We start from the raw sequence: 21,667 nt of genomic DNA on the forward strand, positions 1-21,667 counted from the left end.
CACAAGTCATTAGGTTTTCTCTCATTAGTGTTCACTGTGTCAAATCTGTTCTTGAGATGTTCTCAAAATTCAAGTGGGAAAGACTCATGATCATATTTTGGCTCTTGTGGACTTGATTGAATTTTCTTCAGCTTTAACCTGAGCTTAAATATGAGTGATTTACAGTGGGTCTGTTCCACAGTCAGCCTTTGGCGTCGTTTTAGTTGCTGTTAAGGAGCTTTTTCCATCATCTCTTCCCACAGGTGTAGTCAACTTGATTTCTGTGTATTCTGTCTGGAGAAGTCCATGTGTATAGTGGCCTTTTGTGTCGTTGAAAAAAGATTCTTTCTATAAATAAGTCATTGGTCTTGCAAATTTTTATCATGTGACCTCTGGCTTCATTTTTATCACCAAGACCATATTTTCCAACTGTACCTTCCCCTTTATTTCCCACTTTTGCATTTCAATTACCAATAATTATCAATACATCTTGAGTGCATGTTTGATCAATTTCAGACTGAAAAAGTTGATAGAATTCTTCAATTTTATCATCACTAGCTTTTGTGGTTGGTTCATAAGTTTGAATAATAGGTTTATTGATGAAATAGGTATAATCCTATCACAGACAGCATTGCAATTCAAGATTGAGTCTGCAATGTTGTTTTTGAGAATGCCCTGTCATTCTTCTTGATTGTGTTGTTCCTGCCATAGTAAATCATATGATTTTCTTATTCAAAAGTCCAATATTTGTCCACGTGAGCCCATTAATGCCCAGGGTATCAATCTTTATGCATCCTATTTTATTTTTGATGACTTCCTATTTTCCTATATTCATACTTAGCACATTCCAAGTTCCAATCTTTAGCATATTTTTTTCTGCTCTATCTCCTCAACTCAAGTAATAGAGATTTTGAAGGCTCCCCTTCCATAGCCTTTACTGCATTCCCATCACCATTTTTCAACTACACTCCAGGAAATTACCTCCTCCTAAGTCACATTTTGAGTGCCCTTTGACCAAGGAGCCCATCCTGCTGCACTATCTCTGACAATGTATTGCTTCCATTCATTAGACCTTTAGTATCTAATGATATTTCAAAGCTATGCATGAGGTTTTCAGTGGCTATTTCTCTGAAGTGGGCAGCTAACTCCTTCTTCATTGTCCATTCTTAATCTGGAAGCTCCACTCAAACCTGTTCATTTTGTCTGACATTCTGGCCTTTGAAATACCAGTGACAAAGCTTCCAGCGTCACAGCAACACACATGCCACCACATTGTGACAAACTAACAGAGAAGTGGTGCAGATTATTTACACATCATACATATTAAATAATTAAGTTTAAAGCATATAACCCTGACAGCATCAAGTTTCGCTTGATGCCTTACATGTCATCTTAACTGCATTTGTTTTGTTTTCCCCCTAGAGATATATCCTTCTTGTTTCAAGTTCAATATGTTGTGAAGCCCTTTACAATAGGCTCTCTGAGTGTATCTCTGATACAGTGATTTCTGTCCTTTGCATATTTTATTCCTCACAACACCAGAAATAGTCTGTGATTAGGAGATTCAACCATTAATAATAACACTGACTGGTTCTCTTTTTAATTAATGAGTTTTAAGTTATGGATTGGGTGGGCGGTTGCATTCCAGCATCTCAATTCTGCATTCAACAGTTCAAACCATTCATTGAGCCCCATCTTTGTATTCTATCCAATCCTCCACCCCCCATTTTTCCTTCTCTCTCTTATTTACAACCTTATTTACAACCAAGCCTATAACTGTAAACCTTCTAATCCATTTCATCATCTTCCTACCTTAGCCCCCCCCCATTCCTTGGGAACCTCCAAAGTTTGCAAACCGGTTCTTCCTCTTAAATTCTGTAATTCCTTACTCTAGGTCTTGGTGGCACTGTGTGTTAAACTTCAGGTTGCTAACCAAATGACCAGAGGTTCAAATCCATCAGTCATAGGAAAAAGATGGGACAGTCTGATTCCATAAAGATTTTCAGCCATAGAAATCCAATAGGGGCAGTTCTCTATCTTATAGGATCACTATGAGTCAGAATCCACTTGATGACAGTTAGTTTGACTCTCAACTTAGAATTGAATATATATAGGGTCATTCATTTTTTCTCCTGTTATTTGCCTATGCCATTGAACTTTATTATTATAATCAAGAGATTGGTGGAATGAATTATTAGATTGTATAAGCTTTGAGAGATACTTGTATCCCATCCATGCTTTCAGGTCTGAGAAGGTTATTTTGCTTTGTTTCCCCTGCCTTCTGTCAACATCTTTCCTTACGTTAACATTGCTCTATGTTTAGTGTCAGTCTTCATATTTTGTGGCTTGTGGTTATGCTCCGTTCCTTGTTTCACTGGAGATGATACTTTGTTTTGTTGGTTTTGTTGTTTTTTTGTGAGTTTGGAGGGAGGGGGGTAGCTTAAAAAATGTCTGTACTCTTCCATATTGTAAAAAAGTTTCTAGTGATCTTTTAAAAAACATAAATCAGATCACATCACTTATCTGCTTAAGCCCTGAAGTCGCAGAAGATTACTATGACACACATAGTTGTCTGTGATCAGACTCACTTCTGCTACCTCATCTTGTCCCTCTACTCTACTTTATTGTCACTCTACTCTCACTATTACTTTTCTTTCAGCTCTTTCATTATCCTACTTTTTTATTGCTTTTACTCATGCCCTCATTCATTTTATATAGTGAAATATTATTTTCTCCTCTTCTATTTTTCGTATGCCTATTCATATCTTAGGGCTAACATAAACTAACATTTTCTTACCAAAGCCTGCTCTGTCACCAAGTGTCAACTCATCTCCTGGGGGCCTTTATATTTCTCACTGACCCTCTCCCAAGCATGATGTCCTTTTCCAGGGACTAGTCTCTCCTGAAAACATGTCCCAAACATGGTATATGCAGTATCAGTGTGCTGGCTTTTAAGGAGCATACTGGTTGTAGACTCAAGACCAAATGGTTTGTTCTGGCAGCCCTGGCACTCGTTCACAACATCCTGATTCAAATGCATCATTTCTCCTTTGGTCCTCCTTCCTCACTGTCCAGCTTTCACGTGCACAGAAGGTTACTGAAACCAGCGGCTTTGCTCAGGCACACCTTAATCCTCAAAGTGTTATCTTTGCACTTTAACACTTTAAAGATGTATTGGGCAGCACATTTGCCAATGTAAATACATCATTTGATTTCTTGATTGTCTGCTTCCATAAGCATTGACTGTAAATCCAGGTAACACGAAAACATTGACACTTCAATCTTTTCTCTGTTTATCATGATGTGAGGGATCTTTATTTTCTTTACAACCATACAGAAGGTTGTTCTTTGATCTTCCTCAGCAACTGCTTCAAGTCCTTCTTCTTCCAGCGAGCCAGGCCATGTCATCTTCGTAAATGTTGGAAGAGTATGTACATCACTCAGGGTATTTCACACATTCTAAAAAGGGGGTTTAATGAGATGCTAATACATCCCAGTATAAAAAAACCAAGTGTTATTTAAATGACACGTAATGAAAAAATCCTTAGTATGTAAAAATTTGGAATTTCTGCTTTCTGATATTCTCATATATTCTGCTAACTTTATCTTCTTTTAGTATGATTTAAAATCTGTGGCACTTATAGATGTTATTTGTAATAATTTTGATTATTTTTACTCTGTCCATATATCACATAAAAATAGGGATTGCTACCATCATCATTGGAGAGAATTTAGTGTATTATTTGACATACATACATAGATCTATAAATTTACAGAGGCCTGCTGGTAGGTTTCCTTAGAACCTTTATCTGAGTAAAGAAAGTAGTGTTGTAATATATTTTTTATTCCTTCTTTCTCTATATTTGTTATTCTTTTAGCCTATATTCTTCTTTTCTATTTCATTGTTCTTCCCTCCCATCTTCTCTTTTCTCCATTTCCTACTCACTTTTCTTTTTTCCTTTTTCTGTCTTTCAAGACAGAATCTCCTGGCAATATGATTTACATTCAGTCCCATTTAATGATTACAGAATGACTATATAACTAAAATATATCTGTAAAAATCAAATTAGCATTTAATTAAGGCACTATAAAGTTAAAAGCAAAATTTAAAATGCCATTGGAAGGAGAAAAGCCCTAAAAAAAACATTTTTTCATCCTTTTTATAGATGTGGTCCTAATTAAGCAGTCCAAGTAGTAGATCACCATAAATTGACAATAAAATGTAATTAAGTGGGGGTAGAATTATCTGTAGAATTTCATATTTCATAGTTATAAATTTCTATAAGAAAGCCTGGAGTTTTATTTTGAGATCATAGAATCACTATCTACAGCATAAGGAAGGAAAGCTAGGCCATAGAAGGTGAAGAATGTGTTTCTGTGTAATTTAAAGAGTAATTTGTCCAAGCTCCCAATTTATAATTTCCTACTAGCTCTAGAATTTTATATTTCTTTAATTAGCTAATAGATAAAAACACAGAGCTCTAGATTTGTTGAGAAAGTAAAGTTGTTTCAAAAGAACAAATTGGGGCCATGGGTAGCAGGTGCCTCTTCAAACAAACAAGCAAACAAAACAAAATCTCGACATGTTCTTGTACTCTAGAACCCTGGGAATTGATTTTAGCCATGTAAGTCACTACTATTCCTCTTTTGTACACTTGTACCCTTGAAAATATATAAAACATGTCTCCACTGAAGAATAGACAATCTGAAATAATTCATTAAAAATTATTTGACGGTAGTATTTGAGAATGGACATCCAATTTCTCAGGTACCCAAGTGACTTCTTTTTAAATTGCCACATCTAGTTTTATGTACCCCCCCAAAATTACACAATCCTTAATTGGTCATCCACTATGTATCATGTGCAAAGATATATACTTTGTACACAATATTTCAAATGCACACAATAATCCTGAAAGGTTTATTTTATTTAATACCCTCTAAAGATGAGAAAACCAAGGCTCTGAAAGAACAACTGACTAGTCAAAAGTCATTCAGCGCGTAAATCATGGAGCCATGATTTAAATCTAAATCGTCTGATTAGACAGCCATTACTTTTCATTGAGTTATGATTTCTCTTAAGCAGTAACCTAAAAGTACATTTTAAAAACGTAACTTTATTTTCATGAAATAATGTATTACCCTCAACTATCAGACTATAAAAAAATGACTCGGCTTCCCTGGTTCCTAGAAAATGCCCACTGAAAAATCTGTTCTTAAAAATCGTGGCGCTTATTTAGGAGCTATTAAGCGACTTGGGCATTTGAATCACAATAGAAACCGCACTCCCCTCCATCTAATATGCACTCTCTTTTCAGCTTGAGTGGAGCCGTGTCTTGTCTTGCTGTGGCTCTGAAGACCCATTGTCAAGGCAGTAACCTAACCGGACAGTGTCGCTTCCTCTCTCTCTGAGTCACCCTATTTTATCTCCTTTTTCAGGACGTATTGCAAGTAAACAGCTGTTAAATTCTGATGATAACATCAGAACTGATACAAATTTGAAAAGAATGTTAGTTTTCCTAACATTAAGAACATGAAAATCTGATAGATGCTACTGACAAAATAAATAATTGTTAAATTTTATGAACCACTATTTCAGAATAAAGGAGTCTTTGTGTCCCAGTGGATTACGCACTGGACTACTGACTTCAAGGTCAGCAATTCAAAGTCATCAGCGGCCCCATGGGAGAAAGATGGGGCTTTCTATGCCTGTAAAGATGTGCTGTCTCAGAACCCTAAAGGGGCAGTTCTACTCTAAGTCACAATCAATCAATGTCTAAGGGTCACTCTAAGTCACAATCAATCGATGTCTGTGAGTTTGGGTTGGGTGGGGAAGCTGAATATGATCCTTGGCTTAGGGTTGAGTAGGCATAGTAATTTTCTTTCAACATTTGAAAATATGTGGAAGTTTTTCCCATTAAGTTAGTAGGTAAGAGAAAGAGAAATTCAATGGAAGGGAAATGGATGGTTTGAAATATAAAACCTCAGTGACATTGAGCCAATGCTGACTCATAGTGACCCAACAGAGCAAGCTGAAATTGCCTTGAGAGTTGCTAAGACTGAAACTCAGTGCAAGTAGAAAGCCATGTCTTCCTCCTGAGGAGTGCCAGGTGGTTTCAAACTTCAGACCTCACAGATCACAGCCCAACATGTAACTACTAGCCACCAGGGATCCTTTCAAATAGATATAGTATCAGAAAAAGGCAATATGACTAATATCAATAAAGGAGAACACTCCAAGACATACAAAGAAGAATGAGAAAAATGTTCAATACCTATTGTTTTACAAATATAACTTATTTTGTTCCTCCTTTTGGTTTTTTTAATTGGAAAGCTACCTTCTCTAATTTCCGTCAATCCATTTTCTCTTTCCTCCTAAGAAACTAAATATAGATTTTACATTCTGGAGGAAACTTCTAGGTGTAACCTGGCCATGCTATAAATTAGAAGACACAAAACTGCATTTTTAGGTTAAAAATAGGGACCCATTGACAATTACATATGACTCAACCTTGGGCCATCCCTTCATTTTGCATGCCACCGTAATTGATGTATAGACTTCTGACACTTGAGAAAAATGAAACCCGGCAGGTTTTGTGGTGAGGCTAAAATGTTAACCTTGATCTATCTAATATCAAGGTTTGTACTATGTTTGCTGCAGCGAAGGCGCCCTGGTGGCCTTGTGGGTTACCCACTGGGCTGCTAAGCTTTCCATGGGCTAAAGATGAGGCTTTCTATTCCTGGACAAAGCAAGAGCCTCAGAACCCGTGGGGCGATTCTACTTTGTCCTATAGGGTTCCTAAGAGTTGGAAATGGCTCGGTGGCAATAAGTTTAATGAAGGAGTATGTATTTATCAAAGTTTTATAAGCACTGAGAATAATGCCACACCAGCAAGATGCTCAGTAACAAATAAATGGACAAATGCCTGAATACAGGCTCAACAATATTTCATTGAACACATATACTTTTCCAGTCAATTGTTACAGTAAGTAAGAAAGATGCTAGATAGATGAGGGAGCAAGGAGTTGTTTTATTTATCTCAAAGTAATTTTAAAGACCATATAGCACTTTAAAGAGCCCTGGGGGCATCTGGTTATGAGTTGGGCTGTGATCCACAAGGTTTGCGGTTCGAAACCACCAGCCACTCCGCAGGAAATCCAGCTACTCCCATAAAGCCATAGTCTCAGGAACTCACAGGGGCAGTGCTGTCTTGTCTTATAGGATTGCCTTTAGTCGGCATCAACTTGATGGCAGTGGATTTTGAGTTTGACTTTATAACGCTTTAAAATGAATATTTTTTCCTTTTATACCTCTTGAATACAAACTATTTAACTCTATTAATTACCTCCTGGTTTACTCATTTTGATAGGAGGCAGTATCCTAATCTATATAGTTAAAGGATCTCCTTATAACAGGCTAACACCTTACAGAGATCCTTAATAACCTTATTTTAAAGTAAAATAGAATGGCCAGTACTTTAATTTTTCAGAGGAAGTTGTTCTTGAAATGTGTTTGGAAGCAAAGTCAGTAGATTATGGTCTTCAAACCCTAAATTGAATGTCTCCTCTTCAGTAAAAGTAAATTTAGGTAAAAATTACCCACAAAACTACTAGCTATGGTCCCTGTAAAAGCCAGATACAGTGGCTGTAACCATAAGTCATAGATTTCCGGCTTCCATTTTTGGCCAGATTAAAGAGGTCTTTCCTACTGCAACTCTCACCCCTGCTGATTAGCGCTGGGGATTCAGATGCATTAAAATGATCATCAGTTAGGGATCGGGCATTGAGGAGAGTTGTCCCAAGTGCAACGCATATTGAAATCAAGAGAAAGATTCACACATTATGATCTATAATGCCCTGCTCTTTGTTTCCCAAGGGTCCACCTGGTCCAGCAGGTATCCCAGGTCCAGCGGGAAAAAGAGGCCCAAGGGTGAGTAGATGGAGTCTATTTCCAATTTGCTATTTGAATTAATAACTTTTCAATCTATTTTTTTCTTAATATTGTACCACATATACTTCCTTTGGAAACCTGCCTGGATCTTCAAAAGCTGTCTGCCTTTGCCAGTTCAAGAGGAGCTTAGGAACACGTGTAGGCTTGTTTATCTGAATATAAACAGTCAGCCAAAGCATTTTCTGTGAACATGCCCAAGAAAGATGACCACATTTGTTTATTGCTACCTGTAACATTATTTTTGGTTATAAAGTGATCTCATCCGGAATTGATAGTCCAAGGTGAGCTTCATTTGTTCTGGAGAATGAAAAGGAATGGGCTGTTTTAAAACAGTGCATTCTTGGATAACATAGTGGAAAATGCTGGAGTTTTTGACCAGAAAAAAAAAAAACCCTGAGGGAAAAACCCTGCCTGAATGATCATCAGTAGATCTCACATGACATGGGTCACACAAATGACTTCTTGCTGTGTTCGAGTTTGATTCTGTCACTTAAAAAAATGTGGATGTTCACTCACAGAAAGTCTTGTCTGTCAGTTTGTTAAACTGTGGTGGCTTGCATGTTGCTGTGATGCGAGGACCTATGCTATTGGCATTTCACATACCAGTAAGGTCACCCATGGAGAACAGGATTTAGCAGACTTCCAGATTAAGAACAGAGCACGAAAGCGAATAGCTGCTCCACTTCTCAGGGATTCACCACTGAAAATCTTACGGATAGCAGCAGAATGTTGCCAGATGAAGTTCCAGAAGATGAGCCCTCAGGATGGAAGACTCTTAAAACACTTCTGAGGAAGCGCTGCTTCCTCAAAGTAGAATCAAGCATAAGAACCCGGATGGACTAAAGCTTCAAGGACCTTCTTTGCTGATGGGGCAGAACTCAAAATGAGAAGAAACAATTGTAAGCATCCATTAATCATCAGAGTGGAATATATGAAGTATGGAACTAAGAAAATCTATCATCAATAATTAAATGGAATACATAAACCTAAACATTAGTAAGTTGAAATGGACTGATTGAACCATTTTGAGCTGGAAAACCATCTAGCTTCCTATACAGGAAATGACAAATTCAAGAGGAATGACATTGCATTTATCATCAGAGAGAATTGTTCAAGATCTGCCTTGAGTTACAATACTGTCTTCATAGGATATTATCTACAGGCCTACAAGATGGTCCATTTAATACAACTACTATTCAAATTTATGTACCAATCACTAAGGCTAATGATGAAGAAATTGAGGATTCTATCAACTCCTTCAGATTGAATTCGATCACACATGCTATCAAGATACCCTGTTCCCCCACTACCCATGTTTTCTTTTCCCCTCCTTTTTAGTTGGCTGCCCTATGTATCTCTGGATTGGGTCTGGCCCACGCCTTAGTACCTGGACCTCACCCCAGGAATGTATGTAGACAGTAACTTTTCCCCTATGCCCCCTTTGCATTTTAAAGCTTACCTCAGCAGACTCATGTTGTACTTGTCCTTTTGTGCTTGGCTTACTTTGCTTAGCATGATTTCCTTCATTCTTCCCATGCGGCGATGTGCTTCATGTGTTCATCACTGCTTTAATGCTTTCTCCCCCACCACTATCATGACCCCAATTCTACCTTACAAATCTGGCTAGACAAGTGCATGTACATCAGTACAGATAAGAGCTGGAAACATAGGGAATCCGGCACAGATAAAACCCTCAGGCCCAATAATGAGAGTAGCAATACCAGGAGAGGAAGGGGAATGTGGGGGGAGGCGGGGGGACCGATCACAATAATCTACATATAACCCACTCCCTGGGGGACAGACAACAGAAAAGTGGATGAAGGGATACATCAGTGTAATTCAAGAAAAAAATTATAAATTATCAAGGGTTCATGAGGAAGGGTGCAGGAGGGAGGGGAAAAATGAGCTAATACCAAGGACTCAAGTAGAAAGAAAATGTTTTGAAAATAATGATGGCAACAAATGTACAAATGTGCTTGACACAACGGATGAATGTATGGATTGTGATAAGAGCCGTACAAGTCCCCAATAAAATGATTTAAAAAATCCATTTAAAGGATAATTATTCATAGTCTTGGAATTGCCTAAGATAGTGCTACGCTGCTGTAGAGGGTCACAATGCATCAGAATCAACACAATGCCAATGGACATGAGCTATTGTCTTTACATCTACATCAATAATTCATCCATTAACCACCATGATTATTTTTCTATCTTATTATTTTAAAGTTATTTTTGAAGTTATAAATTACATACAATATCATGATATCTAATCATTTTCCCTTATTTTTTTTGCCTTGATGACCACACTTCCTCTTAGAAATAAGAAATGTACAGCATTAACACAGTTCCTGGTACATATTAGGTAATCACTAAATCAACACAATGACTGAATTCTGGTTGTATAATTTATTAGAAAAATGAAATAAAATTGGCAAATATTCATCAAGTGGCTAATATGTGCTATATACTGTTAGTTATTTAAGAATGAATTATTTTTCAAGGAATTTGTAATCTTAAGTAATAATATACTAAAGTATTCCAATAGCAGAAACATATTGAAAAAGCAAATTAAAACGGTGAATACCATACATGATTAATTGGCAAATTAATTTTCCATGAATGAATTTTTACAGAAAGGAACCCTTTGGATACGGTGGTTAAACACACACCTGTTAACTAAAATGTTGATCATTCAAACTCACCAGCTACTATGGCAGTCTGCTTCCTTACAAAATGTACAGCCTAGGAGGCCTTCATTGTGCTCATGCAGAACCTGTACATGGATCAAGAAGCAATTATTGGAACAGAAGAAGGGAATATGCATGGTGTTAAATCAGGACAGGTGTGTGTCAGGGTTGTATACTCTCACTATGCTTGTTCAAACTGTAGACAGAGCAAATAATCTGAGAAGAGGCTTTATATGAGGAAGAATGAGACATCAGGATTGGAAGAAGGTTTATTAGCAATCTGTATATGCAAGTAGCACACCGTGCTTGCTGAAGCTAAGGAGGACTTCACCTACCTGCTGATGAGGATCAAGGAACTGCAGTCTCCAGTATGGATAACTACTCAACGTAAAGACACTAAAATCCTTACACCTGAACCAGTCGGTAATATCATGATAAATGGAGAAAAGATGGAAGTTCTTAGGATTTCATCTTACTTTGATCAGTAATCAATGCTCACGGAAGCTGCAGTCTCGCGATAAGCGACATATTGCATTGAGTAAATCTGCTGCACAAGATCTCTTTAAAATGTTGAAGAGAAGGATGTCACTTTGAGGCTAGGGTGCACCTGACTCATGCCATGGTATTTCCAATTGCCTCAGATGCATGGGAAAGTTGGACCATGAATAAGGAAGTGAAGAAAGATCTATGTGTTTGAATTGTGGTGCTGGAGAAAACGATTGAAATACCATGCACTGACAAAAGATCAAGTCTATCTGTCTTGGTAAAAGTGCAGCTAAATGCTCCTTAGAAGCAAGAATGGTGAGATGTCATATTAGGTAATTTGGATATGTTACCAAGAGAGACCAGTCCCTGGAAAAGAACAGCATGCTTGGTAAAGTGGAAGGATAATGGGGAAAAAGGAAAGCCCTCAACAAGATGACACAGTGGCTGTAACAATGGGCTCAACAATATAGCAACGTAGCATCAGTGACACAGGATCAGGCAGGTGTTTGGTTCTGTTGTCAAAAGCTTACGATGAGTTGGAACTGACTCAATGGTACCTAAAAACAACAACCAAAAAATTTATGGAGGAAGTTCTAATCTGTCCTATAAAGTTCTATTAGACGTTAGACAAAGTGTAGACTAATATACCACTCTGTGGTAATAGAGTGAAGATCTATTAGACTTGTAAGTTTTAACTTGTAAGAAGTTAGTAAGAAAGAGAAATCACTTCATGCTGCTGTGTTAAGGATTTAAATCTAAGGTAGGATCTGAATAGATTCTTGAAGAATGATTCAGTAGTCGGGGCACCAACTATCAGGAGGTTGGTGGCAAACAGAAAGATGGATGATCCAAATCCTCCTAGAGTTACCTTGGAAGATAAGCTGGGCATTCCACTTTGAAAAGTCAACTAATGAAAACCCAATGGACACACAGAGCCATCATGAATTGGAATGGATTTAACAGTGACTGGCTTAGTTTTGCTTTGGAAAGGTAAATGAAATCAGTTTTTAAGGCATCCAGAATTGCATAAGTAAAAGCTCGAGTGTAGAAAGGCCAAAGACTTCTTTAGAGGAGAGTAACTAAATAATTTCACTCCGTTATTTTTAGTTTTCTCAATCTACACAGCTTTTAGAAATAGCACAGAACAATATGCTGCTACTGGAGACAGAGGTGGTGTATACGGGAAGTAAACACCTTAAGGGCAGTGTTTTGAAGCAATGGAGGGAAACCACAGTTTTGCACTATGATTAGCCTAGTTATTTTTTTCCAAGACTGAGACATCCAAGATCTCAGAAAAGACAAGAAAATAAGGTAGGATGAATTTGAGTAAAATTATATTAAATAGCACCTATTTTAATAATCTGTTTAATAGTCTCCATGTGTTGCTCATATTTAAATCTGTTCAAAAATTGATTTGACTATTCTTTACTATTTTCAGGGCATTCCTGGGCCACATGGAAATCCTGGGTTACCTGGATTACCAGGTCCAAAGGTAAGTGATTACTAATGAGTATCATCTCATTTTCCTCATATCAAAAAGGTGGTCCTTGCCAAGAGCATCTTGGAAGTGTAGCCAGAGCTTTAGGAGGCATTGAGCTGATGTTAGGAGGAAGACAACACTAGAACATGAGGGTGAGAGTAGTCGCACAACTGGGAAGAATGTAAGCAATGCCACTGAATTGTCCAGGGAGAAGCTGTTGGCTCAGTGCTGTTTGGGTGTGTAGATTCTTAACAGTGCCAACAAAATAAGAAGTTTAAAGTTATTAACTTTTAAGCCCAATCTTTGGATACAGAAGATCTCTATTATCTCCAAAAAGTCTCTGGGTGAAGCAAGTGGTTTGATCTTGAACACTAGCCGACCGATGAACAGTTCAAAGGCATGCACAGGGCTGTGGAAGGCCTGGAGATCTACTTCTATAAAGAGCACAGCCATGCAAGCCCAAGGAGCAGTTTACTGTGTCAGACCTTGGGTTAATATGAGTTGAATTGACTTGACAGCTGGAAGGCTTGGCTGTTATTTTTAATGCTCTATTTGGGAAATTCAAGTATATTTAGTAGGGTAAAGGATAATGTAGCTGTAAAGTCCCAGCTCATAATTTCCCATGGGCTATAGTCATATCTATGCTAATAGATATATTTTCATAACACCAAGGAAAACAAAAACAGGAGAGAAGAATGTTTCTCTTCAATCACATATTTGGTACAGTGATAAGATTTTTCATATTTGTCACTGTTCTCCAATAGACTACATTATGAACACATATGGCCTGGACAAGAACATGTACACTCATTTTACAAGCCACTAATTAGACCTCCTGGGGAACTTAATCGTATACGCCTGGCCATTAGCCTTTAATTTGTGTTCAATTTAATAATTTGATAACCATGTCCACATAACCATGACTGACCATGAATTGTTCTAACTGCACATATTTGGGAAGAGCATTAGATTTGTAACAGATGTTAAAAATGACCACGGTGTGTCAGTTGCTTTAAATAATGTTTTTAGAGTATTTGTGTGTGTGTGAAACCAATTTGCCTAGGTATTTAAGATGCATTTCTAGAATAAGTAGTATCAGCACAACAGCCACACCTTATAATTCATAATACTCTTATAATATTGATTCAAAAGAGTGGGATGAAAATGCAGATTGCTTACACCTGACAAAAATGTTGACATCTAATTACCGTACTGATTGCCATTCAAAGGGGGGAAATTTTCCTTTTAATTAAGCTATACTCTCTAAAGACAATTTCTGTTATTTTGCTTTTGTCAGATGTTGTTTGGCAAAAGTGACATAACTAGAATCATTGGGCTCTAAGGAAATTATATTGCATAAGAATTTATCCATCATTTCAAAAAGGAGTTACCTGGATCTGTGGAAAAAGTAAATTTAGGCAAATACAAGTTTGTTGGGCTGGGGAGATCCTTAGTGCAGTAGAAAATGTAGCACATTATGAAACTTTATAAACATTTCTTTATATATTAATTCTGATACTTTGATAAATGAACTTTATAAAATTTAATATAACCAAAGATACTTCATATAAATAACATGAGATAAGACACATAAAAACACCATATAAAAAATAAGAAAATGTTATCTCTCTTTGAGGAGCTAGTTATGAGGTAACTGAGCCAAATAGAATTGCAAATGAAAGTACCAGAATTCTTGTTTTTAAGATAATTTTTCAAAAAAGGGTCCTTAGGTTTTTACGAATGGGGATTGTTGGAAAATTACTAAGTCTTCAGTAACATGGATAATGGAATTTATTGACAAAATAAACTTGAACCACAGAACTTACATATCAACCTTAAGTTTCTTTAGTATCAGTAATTTTTTCACCTAGTTTTGGGGTTAAGTCTAAGAATATACTTAGGCTGAATTGATTTAGCACCTTTAATTTATTAATTTAATGAGAGGCTCGGGTTGAAAATATTGTCAACAAGATCCCTTGTGACATTGTTACAATAGAGGGCGCATTCAGCCTGCCTGCTTTCTCCCAGAGTGTACAAACACAGAGTTCTCCCAATATTTCCTAGCTGACTGGGTCAGCTACCTATTGCTGTATAACACATTACCACCAAATTTAGGAGTTTAAAGAAGCAACAATTATTTTTTATCTCACGACTTCTGTGAGTCCGAATTTCAGGAGCAGCTTAGCTGGAGGTGGTTCTGGGTTAGGGTCTCTCATGAACTGTTGTTAGGTGCCATCAATCACTTTCAGCCCATAGGGACCCTGTGCACAGCCGAACAAAGCTAGAGGCTAGCAGCAAAGCTAGAGGTTAGCAGCCTGCTCCTGCACCATCCTCTCAATTGTTAGTGATGCTTGAGCCCATTGTTGCAGCCACTAGGTCAATCCAGCTCTTTGAGGGTCTTCTTGGTTTCTGCTGCCTCTCTACCAAGCATAATGCCCCTCTCCATGGAATGGTGTCTCCTGATAACATACCCAAAGTCTATGGGACAAATTCTCATCACCCCTGCTTCCAAGGAACATTCTGGCTGTACTACCTCCAAGTCAGATTTCTTTCTCTTCTCCTGAGATTGTGGTGGAAGTAAAAAAAAGTCAACTGGATTTGCAATCACTAAAGGCTTCAGTGGGGTGCTGAAGATTCCCTTCCCAAGAGGACTTAGTCAGATTGCTGTCAGCAGCGGGCTCCATTCGAGCTCTGTCTTGTCCCCATGTGGGCTTGTCCAGAGGGCTGCTTAAGCATCCTTATGACATCATCTCTGGCTTCCCCCAACGCATGTGATCTGGGAGAACAAGGAAGCCACGGCTTTTAATGACCTACTCTAGGCAACTACCCTTACGCTTACCACACTCTCGTCACTAAACAAATCAGTGCTGTCCATTGTGGAAGAGGAAGCACAGATATGGGAATTCTAGGAGGGAGACCTTCACATTAGCTACTTCTCTGGCTTTCTCTTTTTGTAATATTTAAGGAAATTCAAAAGCAGTTACTACTCTACCACTGGATATTATAGTCTTAAAATAAATTCTTTATTAATTTTAAATGCATCAAGTTTTATTTGATTGAGATTGAATAGGACTTATTATAGTATAATATTGAGGCAGCACTGGCTAATACAAGGGAGCTTAAACCAGTTTGTGGAAAATTCCAATATATTTGAATTCAAATTTTTTGGTGAACTTTTGAAGTTCCCTCTTATTATTTGTTGTAAATTGTTTTAACTGATTGATATGAAGAATCTATTAAAGCTCAGAAATTTAGTTTTATAAAGATATTTTCTAAAGCATCTTAAAATTTCACAAAAATTAATAATAGTTATTTTCTGTTATACTTTTTAAATAAAATTAGTATTGTCATCAAGAATAAATAAGTAGTAATAAACCTTGCTCAGGAAAAGAGAGTTATCACTTATGTATGTGTTTTCCTCCATAGAATCTTAGCTTTTTGAGTACAGGGCCCACATTTTATTCATGTACGCATTTGTTTCTAGGCCCGTGCCTACCACGTGATGGGCGCTCAATAATGTTGAACTGCAGGGATGAGCGGGCATATTAGTAATGAGGGACTGGCATCATAAGAGAAAAAGAACTAATTTATGAAACATCGAATCTGTGCCAATATCTGTTTGGCATCGCATCCGATTTCATTTCAGATAAGAGTACGATGAGGGTAAGTTGTATTGCTTTCTGCTTTGCTCAGAAGAAAAAAGGTCAAAGAGGAAAGCACTTAACCAAGAGAGCTCTTAGAGTTGACAGAATTAGGTTAAAAATGGAATCTGCCTTACTCTGTCTCTTACACTAGATTGCTTCTGTCAACATAATGAAGTGACTTCTTTTTGTTAAACTCCACTTTCAGGAGGAAAAGGGGTGTGCGTGTGTGTGTGTGTGTGTGTGTGTGTGTGTGTGTGTGTGTGTGTTAGCTGCCCTCCTGGGTCATTCCAGCACTCCTAGGCATAGTATTGCCCACTTTGGGAATATTTTGAAAACTGTTGATTTTTGTTCTCAAGGCAGTTATATAACCAGCACATTATCTTTAAACTTGTACAGATTTAGTTTTGTACATAAATACACATAGATTTATTCATATATATATATTTGTTCTGTTTTGCTCTTAGTGCTTCAGTTAACCCATTAATCCAAGAACATCATATTTACTTCTAAGATATGGTCTTACTCCAATTTCAGTGGGAAGACGTTTCCCATGTCTTTAAAATGACGTGGCTCCATCTCCAAATCACCTCCCCGGTGGAAACAGCACCTGGACGTTAAGCTCCAGTCTTCCGGTCTTCCAGTTAGTGCTTTCTGCTGAGCTAGTTGCAGTTTCTTCCCAAGCAAACACGCGTCAGCATCAGCCAAGAATTGAAGAGAGTTTATTACCAGATTTGGGTGGGCACCTCCCTCATTCTAGGATTTTTACCCTCAATTTCCAGTCTATCATTCTGATACTTTCATACTTTAGCGTCTAAATCCTTCAGCCCCAAAGCCTGTCATTTTCTGATTCAGACTCTGTAGCTGTGTCATGAGACCCTGGAAGAAAGCAAAGCTGTGTAAATGTGCATCACCAAATGTGCTTCTCTTCTTTTAAGAGTTGATTCCTCTCTACTGTGTCCTAGGTTGAGTTGCCTTACTATGTGTTCAAATAGGTATTTGATGTATTTTCCCTGATTTTATAATTGTTATCAGAAGGGAGGGTTGAATAGATGCCATGCTCCCATCATTGGAATCAAAATCCCATGAGTTCATTTTTGGACACTTAATTTGAGATGACTTGTCATCCAAGTGGAGATATAAAAGGCTGGATAGAGATGAATCTTGGAGAAATGCCACAGTTAGAAAGATCCATCTAGGGATGAGTGTACATATATAATTTAAAGCTAAAAATATGACCATATCATTTAGAGATGAATGTATTGCAGGCACTCTAAAGTTTAATAAATTAGGAAGGAAGGAGGAACAAGAAATTGAGATTGAGAGTGAATAGCAGTGAAGTGTGACCATAGTAGGGATGAAAACATGATTAGAACAGATGAAAAGATTATGAAAGGAGAGGGTGTATTATAGTTAACACGGAGCACTTTCTAAGACTTTTTCCTCTAAAAGATCATAGAATAATGGAACAGGGCTATGAGCTCTAGGAAAGTTGTTTTTTTGTTTAAGATGGGAGAAATAGCAGCTTGTTTACTTGTGTTGGAAACTACTCTGGAGAGAAATGAAAATTAAAATAATGGAGAAAAGACAGTGCACCAATGATGTCCTCATGAGAGAGAATGGTAGATGTGGTCTTTTAAGTGAGGGAAAGCAGAAGTTGTTAGAACAGATTCAGAGGAGGTAATGGATTGGGTTGGGGAAGCTTGTGAAAGTTCAAAGCAAAATCATCAACTCAGCCTATAAAAAAGGAGAACTTATATAATATCTACCTGTGAAAATGGCAAAGATCATTTCATAAGGTCATTGTTGTACACATTGAAGGGCCAATGACTATGAGAAGTCACGGGGTTAAAATGAGATCCATCAGTATGATTGCTTGTGCTGAGGCACATTTGGGTGCCTCAGTTTGTAAGTGGAGAGGTAAGGGTTCCAAATTTCTAGGTGAGTTTATAAAATAAAGAGAAAGGTACAGTGGACTCACTTATGTGCTCCAGGGAATGATTATAATATCAGATCCTGGCACTTAGGCTGGTTAAAGCATAAGGGGCCTAAGAGAGTGAAAATGGAGTGGGCTCCACAGATTAGCACTTCTGCAGGGTGCTAGTTCCCAACATTGTGGGAACCTAGAGCGAGCGAACTCAAAAGGGGATTACTGGTTAGAGACGGTCACACTGAGAATGAAGACGGTCTATGAAAGCTGAGATTATAGAGGTCATACTGTTATTAGGAATGTTGAAGTCAAGGCTACTGGGAGACATCACTTTCCAAGGCTTTAATGTATTCACAGGGTACAGCCTGGAGGCCATTATAAAAGGGAACTAAAAACTAATTTGGATTCCTTAATTTCTATAAGGTCCTTCTGATCAGAGCCTGAACACATGAAGCATACGGAAAGTATCATTTATTACTTAGAAAAATAAGTAAATGACATGCAATAGAAAAAAGTCTGTAGTGAGTAACCTCCCATTCCCTCTCAACCTTCCTAGCTCAAAAGATATCCAAGGAGAACTCTCCCACACAGACTCCACTTTGTGTCATTGGTGAGGAACAGTCACATGACAGTCACATGGGGACAGTCACATGACACACCAGTTCACCCCCTTCCCGGGTGTTATAGGTGGTATCTTCCACACGTGCCCTCTCCCTGACATTGTTAATTAAGGGCAGAAGGGGAACCTTCTGGTGTGTCCTTGGCCAGATAGGTCTAGTTGGGAGGACTGTCAGTTTATCCTTATTGCTGCATGTGCTCCTTAACACACAACAGGACATTAAGGAAAAATCTCTCCCCCAGCCATTAGCCTACGTTACCTATTAGGTGGAGACCTGCCACTTACCTCAGTATTATATCTCTTTACTCTGCTGAAATTTGGACAAATCCTTAGGCTGTGGAGGTAGAGGAGAGCTATGTGCAATGTTTGGGTCCAGGAGCTTGAAGGAGAAGCGACAGTAGCAGGAGGACAAAGGAGACCTGACTGTCAGGCTGCCTCCTCACAACTACCTAAGAGGGGCGGCCATGCGACTTTGCGTCTCCTTTACAGAACTAACCTGAATTTTTCTATTGAAAGTCTTCTTTGGTAAAATTTCACTGCACTGTTAATAATTAATTCAAATGGTTTTCTCTGCTTTCTGGATGGCAACCATTATGAACTTGATTCTGGTATAATCGTCTTTCGTCTTGTTATTTTTAATACTAACTGCTAATACACGTACCTTGGGCTGCCAGCAGAATGAACACATCTGTTTTGTAAGAAGTCCCGTCAAAATATTCCCTTGAAGCAAGGATGATGAAACTTCATCTCACGTACTTTGGACATGCTCTCAGGAGGGACTCATTTCTGTAGAAGGCAAAAGTAGAGGGTCCGCAAAAAGAGAGGAAGACCTTCAAGGAGATGGAGTAGTGGCTGCAACAATGGCTCAAACCATGAGAAAGTTGATGATCATGAACATGGCCCAGGACCAGGCAGCGATCCTTTCTGCTGTACATGGGGGTCACGATGAGTGCAGACCAGCTTGAGGGCTCCCAACAAGAACAAGGCTGACATCTTCACACTCTGTAGAGAATTGGGTCTGAAGGGTTCTCATCTGTTACTGTTGTATCCATTTTACAGTGGAGGGATCAGTTAATTAAATGCTTGCTCTGGTTTCTGCCTCCAAATCTCAATGCTCTCTCCCCTATATGGGGCTAGCTGCATCTCCTAAGTCTATTCCAGTGATCAGTTTAGTATCCTAGAAAATTTCCCTGCCAACAGAGAGTCCTCTTGAGTTCCCATAAGGGTCTAAAACAACTATTCTAAAGATTACAGATTCTATAATAGAGCAGTCAGATGTGTAGGACTTTTAGAATTCTTTAAGTAACAAAGTGTAAACCACTTTCTTTTCCTCTTCCTCTTACCAAGGGAATATATAGCTACTTTAACAAAAGGCATGCATGAGTATAAAACAGTTACAGTTGAGGGTCGAAGTAAATTATTACCAATTGTTAATATTCCTTTCCATTCCAGCTCTTTGATATAAAAGGTAATCAAATAAGACTGAGTGTATTGGCAGCCACAGAGTTGATGCAAGATGAGGGACAAAGTGGGTCACAAGTTTTATAGTATTCTTTCGTGAAGCAAAGTATGGCCTATCTTTTTAACATGTCTTATTGGTTGGAAGTATATTATCTATCACTATTTTTAAGATGAAGGGTTGAGTTAGTTCTTATAAATGAAAAAAAATCACCAGTTTTTCTGAGGTTCCATAATCTCACAGCTAACGATCTAAACTGGTGGCCTCAGTGGTAGAAGGAGTGATGGCTGTAGAAGGGAAGAAGACAGTCTTCAGTTAACCAACCACTGCCAGATTGACTCCACAACTACCAACAAAAGAGAGAGCAGGACTGTTTAAAGTGACAACTCACATCTAACTTACAAAATGAAAAGACTCATCAGGAACCATGCAGGATTCTTCTGTGCCACCATTCTTTTATTGGTCATTTTGAGTGCAAATTTAAAGCACCTCTGAATCCTAGCCACTAGACCACCTGCTGTAGCCCTTTGGTGCTTTCTTACCCCCCACCATCATGACCTCAGTTCTACCTTACAAATCAGATTAGACCAGAGAATGCTCACTGCTACAGATAAGAGTCAACAACACAGGAAATCCACCATAGATAAACCCCTCAGGGCCAACAAGGAGAGTAGGATTAGAGGAGGGTGTGGGGAGAAAGGATCAATCTAGAACCCCCTCCTGGGGGGATGAATAACAGAAAAGTGGGTGAGGGGCGATGGAGGATGACGTAAGAGATGGAAAAAATAATCAATAACCTATCAAGGGTTCATGAGGGAGGGCAGGTAGAAGGGGAAGAAATGGGGAGCTGATATCAGGGGCTCAAGTGGAAAGAGAATGCTTTGAAAATGATGATGGCAGCATATGTGCAAATGTGCTTGACACACTGGATGAATGTACGCATTGTGATAAGAGATGTAAGACCCCCCAGTTAAAGTATTTATTTAAAAAAATAAAGCATCCCACAATGTGTGAAAGAAGACATGAAAACTAAGAACGATTTCCCCATATCCTACAGAGTGAAAATGTCATTTAAGACTATGTAGAAATATAGATTTATCCTTCACTGAGAATGATAACGAAAATCAGAATAAAATATTGTACCTCCTTTATTTTGTGAGCTGTACAAAAATTTGAAAAATGATACCCTGTTAGTATGTATACAAAAAATAAATCTAGTACTCAAATCCTTAATTGAAGCCTAATGCCAAACATCTTCTGAAAAGTAAAGGTAAAGGTGCCCAGATTTTTAAAAATATCTATTTTTATACAGAATTAAATGAATTTTGGCAATTAGAAATTGCATTCCTTTTTATTTTAATTTAAATCATTTTATTGGGGGCTCGTACAATTCTTATCACAATCCATCCATCCATCCATTGTGTCAAGCACA

At 38.0% G+C, this 21,667-nt stretch overlaps 1 protein-coding gene across 1 annotated transcript in view; it reads left to right on the forward strand.

Moving 5' to 3' along the window:
* Window positions 1-21,667, forward strand: part of COL24A1 (collagen type XXIV alpha 1 chain) — a 411,206-nt gene that overhangs the window by 50,735 nt on the left and 338,804 nt on the right. Inside the window, exons 3-4 of the mRNA XM_045292047.1 lie at window positions 7,856-7,909; window positions 12,545-12,598. Of these exons, the coding sequence (XP_045147982.1) occupies window positions 7,856-7,909; window positions 12,545-12,598 (108 nt within the window). The remainder of the gene's footprint in view (window positions 1-7,855; window positions 7,910-12,544; window positions 12,599-21,667) is intronic.

This window comes from Echinops telfairi, unplaced genomic scaffold, assembly GCF_000313985.2.
Source record: "Echinops telfairi isolate 266 unplaced genomic scaffold, ASM31398v2 ScPeMD7_443;HRSCAF=831, whole genome shotgun sequence".
In the NCBI taxonomy this organism is placed as follows: Eukaryota; Metazoa; Chordata; class Mammalia; order Afrosoricida; family Tenrecidae; genus Echinops; species Echinops telfairi.